Source organism: Beta vulgaris, chromosome 8 (assembly GCF_026745355.1).
Source record: "Beta vulgaris subsp. vulgaris cultivar EL10 chromosome 8, EL10.2, whole genome shotgun sequence".
In the NCBI taxonomy this organism is placed as follows: Eukaryota; Viridiplantae; Streptophyta; class Magnoliopsida; order Caryophyllales; family Amaranthaceae; genus Beta; species Beta vulgaris.
Window position 1 is genome coordinate 6,654,195 of NC_079209.1, and position 4,841 is coordinate 6,659,035.

At 34.6% G+C, this 4,841-nt stretch overlaps 1 protein-coding gene across 5 annotated transcripts; it reads right to left on the reverse strand.

The window, feature by feature from the left end:
- Window positions 1-437: 437 nt before the first annotated feature.
- LOC104900832 (putative yippee-like protein Os10g0369500) lies at window positions 438-4,637 on the reverse strand. Of its 5 annotated transcripts, none has more exons than XR_007268819.2 (4): window positions 4,268-4,637; window positions 3,343-3,456; window positions 2,582-2,690; window positions 438-863 (listed from the first exon to the last, which is right to left on the reverse strand). XR_007268819.2 is itself a non-coding variant. In XM_019251152.3 (4 exons), the coding sequence occupies exons 1-4, from the start codon at window positions 4,383-4,385 to the stop codon at window positions 780-782; spliced, it is 441 nt and encodes a 146-aa protein (XP_019106697.1). In that variant the 5' UTR covers window positions 4,386-4,634; the 3' UTR covers window positions 438-779. The 5 variants fall into 5 exon arrangements, 3 of the variants coding, with proteins under 3 accessions (XP_019106697.1, XP_019106696.1, XP_010686664.1); XM_019251152.3 differs by having other exon boundaries at window positions 3,343-3,447; window positions 4,243-4,634; XM_019251151.3 differs by having other exon boundaries at window positions 4,243-4,634.
- Between the last annotated feature and the right edge of the window lie 204 nt (window positions 4,638-4,841).

A 4,841-nucleotide genomic window follows, 5' to 3' on the forward strand; every position in this document is an offset into this window, starting at 1 on the left:
CAGTTGGGAGGAATTAACCTTGTGATCTTAAGGTCACGAGGTGAATCCCCAATCAACTATATATATGAAGCAAGCTTGGTCCACTTGCGCTATTGTTGTTGAACAATTTTTAGATATCAGACATACACCGCTCTAGCACCCACCGCTCTAGCTAATTGTCCATTCATTCAAGTGTGATTTCTATATTATGGGTCTGTTCTCTTCGACATATAACAACTGAATTGAATTGAATTAAACTGACCTGAACTGAACTGATTGCAATTGAACTAAATCGAATTGAATTGAACTGAATTAAATTATAACAAATAGAAATGATAGTTGAAGCTAAACTGAACTGATTGCAACTAAACTGAACTAATTGCAACTGAACTGAACTGAATTGAACTGAAAATAAATTAGAGAGAACAAGCCTATGTATAGCCGTATCTAAGAGCATATCAATCAAAGATGGGGGATGTCACATTTTTTATAATGAGATGAAACATCTCATAATTTCAAGCAACGAATAGTTTGGGTAGTATCACAAACGCCTACTACCACATTATTTCTATCTCAGCTATTTGGTGCTGACTACTAACACATCAAAATTTCAACCAATCAATCATTAGGGTTACGACACACATCGGTGCCCAACATATATAGTTGTAAATTGTAAACAACGATGCATATATCAAGCATTAGTGTTCTAAGATCTGAAAAATTATTAGGTTGACCTATAGCCTATATACTACAAAATTCACAGCATGAGAGCCTGAATAGCATGAATTGCTCTGAAAGTATCACCAGCCGTCCTTCATGATCATCGCTTTCTCAAGAATGTACATCCCTTCCTTGTACTTTTCGCTTTCTTCGTATGCCTTCTCCTTCATTCACACCAATAAAGAAACATGAGAACTGAACAACCAATGATCAAAGTGGCGTGAGCCATAAACTATTTGTTGGGGATTGCAAAAACAATGTACTTTTTGCTATGATTCGGAAAATCACAAGCCACATACATATGACACAACTCCTATAAGGTGGGGAGAAATAAGAGGATCCTCGCCCATAAGGAAACCTCAGTCATTTACTCTGGAAACTGATATCTGGGAGTTTTACCGACAAGATAACCACCAATATAACCCAACTTGGGAGTGATGAGAATCAGGAGATGGAAGCTCTAGTATTGAGCCCCCCAATTGATTCTTTGATTGATCAGAAGGAACATGTCCACCAAGATATGATAAATCCTTTGATGATTAATCACTATATTCCATAATAAACTTAAAAAGAATTTGGTCATTGATTAACTAAGCTAATGTTCTCGTTCATTCTTATATCCCACCATATGGAGTAGTGGCTAAAGATGCCAATACTGACAAGGGAGACCACGACCCCTGTTTCCACAGTTCGACCACCAGGATGATCATTTGAAACCTGAATAGGCGGTCATGACACATCCTGCCCTTCTCTCTGACTATGCGTATCTTGAGTAAAAGATAAAAGAAGTGCAAAAATCTAGCATCACAACAAAAGCATGCAATTAGTCATCTCAAGAAAATTTTTAAAACCAATCCTCAGGAGTTTGAAACTTAGCAAACACATCAAAGATTAGATTTGGCATGAATAGATTACAGATATAGAATAAAGTCAAAAGCATTACCTTTCATGTAAAACCTTTGCTATCACAAGACCTTTAATCTTTATTTCTATTTTTCTTTCTTGGACTTGTACGGGGACGGATTAGGGGTGAAGAAAATAAAACATTTAACCATTTAGGCCATTCATAATCTACATTGGTTTCAATAATACAATAATTTACATAAAACCAACACAAAAGAAGTTGGTATGGGCAAAGTACGAAGAAGTAAGTAAAATTAACTACATTGATCTTTATTCATATAAGAACTTGTAATATGAGAATGCAAGACGAGTAAATTTTTGTTCTAACAAAAGGATACATTTAACTATGCCAGCATCAAATATTACACTATTTGGGTAAATGATCATGCAGGGAAAAAATCATTCCAACATTGGAAGAATTTGATTTATTAAGTGGCAAAGGTAAACAGATCGTTTCCATTTCCTTCTTTCATGTCATATACACACAAGGGAAAACAAATTCCTCTTTTTCCCTATAAATTTCCCTATCTAGAGTCCAGATACTCTTAAGTCTTAACACTTGGATATAAATCATGGAGGGAAAGGTAGAGGAAGGAGAAGGGTAGGGAAGAGTGAGCTTGCATTTTTCCTTCCAAATCTTCCGAATATTGGAAGGATTTGGTTCACTAAGATGGTAGGAAAGATGCTTCTTCCAATTCCCTTCTTATGTATATTCAAAACAAGAGAAAATATTACATCCAAACCAGAGAAAACAAATCCTTCCCTTCTTTTTCCTCCCTTCCCCTCTAAATTACCCTGTCCAAACACACTTTTGCCTTAGAACACAGCTGTAGACACAGGATATATACCTGCTAGAAATGTGAAAAAAAAAAACAAAATGCATGCCGTGATTGGCCAAAAAGATTAAAACCATGTTTGCTCAAATAGCTGATGCCCCCTGATGGCATGAATGAACTGCAAGAATTATTTTGGTACTCACATATTTCCAACCAAGTATTTGCTGGCAAGAGCTACAATATATGTCATTGACAGCATGCAGTCCGCTGGTAAGACGTCGCTCCTCAGTAGGCCCTACGCAGACGTTCACCCTGGAGGAATGTTTCAGCGAACATGTTTAATAAGTTTGATATAATACAAAAATGTTTTGATTTACACAATAGCCAAAATACCCATATTCAAATTTCAACATAAGAAGATGGCAAAATTGGCCTTCTCGGATGACACTTATTCCTAAAATGTAGACACATACTGCTGACTCAAAGGAAGTAGACAGCTCATTTTCTAGGACATACCAAGATAGCTGACAGAATCATTCAGCTCTTGAGAATCAAATCTAATACTTCGATTTCAGTCATATTACTGTGAAAGCCTTCTCACGTTGATTCTGATGTGCTATTCAGCACAATTAGATTACTAGAACTTATTAAAATTCAGGAGCATCGAAGTATAATGTGACAACAATTTAGGGACAGAAGCGCGGCATATCCTTATTTTACCCTTCGAGTGTTCTCAATTATTGTAGGAGCATAGCACCTGATGAGCCTATTTATTTGGACATGAGAACTGATCCAAATTGAAACATGGTTACATTATAAGCCACAATTGGCTATTATATTGAAAATTTTATGCTTTTAGCCCAATATGAAGTGGCAGGGTCCAAAAGGATCAAACCTATGTCAGTCTCGAGAAATTGAAATGATTTGCCAAGGGAATTTGAAAGTCTAGACAATAAGAGTGTACCTAATATTCCTCCCATTTTTTAAGCCATGAAATTGTTTCCACCTAGGCCCTCTTCTTGTAGACTGAACTGAACTGGGATTGTGAGAGGAATTTGTCTGAACTGAACTGAATTCCCTTTAATTCAATCCAAAAGAACAGGGCCCTAGTCAGTTAAACAGTCGATGCAACTTGATTTGCTTTAGAAACCATCACATAGCCGGGAAGATAAATTTCATGTATAAAGGATCAAGATGCTAGTAAACAATGGACAATAAACATAAGATTGAATAACTCAACAAATAGGCATGAAAACCCATCTATGTTCCCTGACATATGGCTTTTGAAAAGCTAAGCATCCAACCTATACTAGTATTTTTGGAAAGTCTTATTTGAAGTATTCAAGTATCATATACTTCACTTGCCAACAAATGACATGGTTATATTGGATTAGAACAAAAAAATCAGAGTAATATAGCACGAATCGATCTTTGACTCCCCTTCACCTCGATTCCACATTAAAGTTCATAAGATTAGCTAATTAATTAGAGTAATAATACACATTCAATACAAGAACACCAACATTATTTTTAGGGCTAAAATGAGATAATTAGAGTAGTAATACCCTAAAAATATTCAAAAACACTACTAACTAATTTTCACATAGGATCAAAATCAACATTTCAACTCTAAACAATCTAACATTAAAATTCAAATCAATATCATCATAGAAAACCTCTATCAAACTATCACAAAGAATTGTAATAACAATTTTCTAATTCTATCACCAATATTTAGGTAGGTGCATAAAAAAATTATGCCTCAAAATATACATAAACAATAATTAACATATGCTCTCTAATTTACTTTTGCCATTAATCTAAGTATGAGTGAAAAGAGAGAGAAAGAAAGAAGAATACATACACACTTCTAAAGAGATAAGCTTTACCAAAACGCCCATAAAAGTCTTTAGAAACGATGTCGTCTGGAGATGCAGAATCTACTTTGCAACACTTGCATCTGTATATCTTTGGACCTGGAAGTGATTCTATAAATAACCTTCCCATTTTTACACCAAAGTAAAAAAAAATTAAAAAATTACGACCCCTTTAAAATTGAAAAAGATAAAAGTAAATTTCTTTTTTCAATTTGATCACAGCTTAAGAAAAGTGAATAACCCAGAAAAATTGGAACTTGGAAGATGAAGCATAAGAAGAGATTAATAATGAGAAAAAATAGGGTAAACGGGAAAATAGGTGGCTTTGAAATTAGGGGAGTTATGTTTGGACTGAGTTTTATCAGCCCAGTATGAATCAGTCTCTGACTCTGAGCCATAATTAGTGGACATTATGGTTAAGGTTGTCATTTTCGTTTACTAGATTTTTATATATTCTCGGATAAACTTCATTTTATGTTAAGAAGGTATCTATTTTTGTACTTCGTTGGTTTTTTTTTTAGGGGAAAAGATCAAAAAAATTATATTAAATCTGCCAAATCATTTAGCTCATGTTGTTTTGGACTTA

Excerpts from the sequence above, each read along its gene's own strand:
- LOC104900832 (XM_019251151.3), bottom strand. The coding sequence starts at position 4,385 with ATGGGAAGGTTATTTATAGAATCACTTCCAGGTCCAAAGATATACAGA. Across the intron at positions 2,691-3,342 it reads AAAAATGGGAGGAATATTAG|GGTGAACGTCTGCGTAGGGC; the intron begins GTACACTCTTAT and ends ACATTCCTCCAG. Across the intron at positions 864-2,581 it reads AAATACTTGGTTGGAAATAT|GAGAAGGCATACGAAGAAAG; the intron begins GTGAGTACCAAA and ends GTGTGAATGAAG.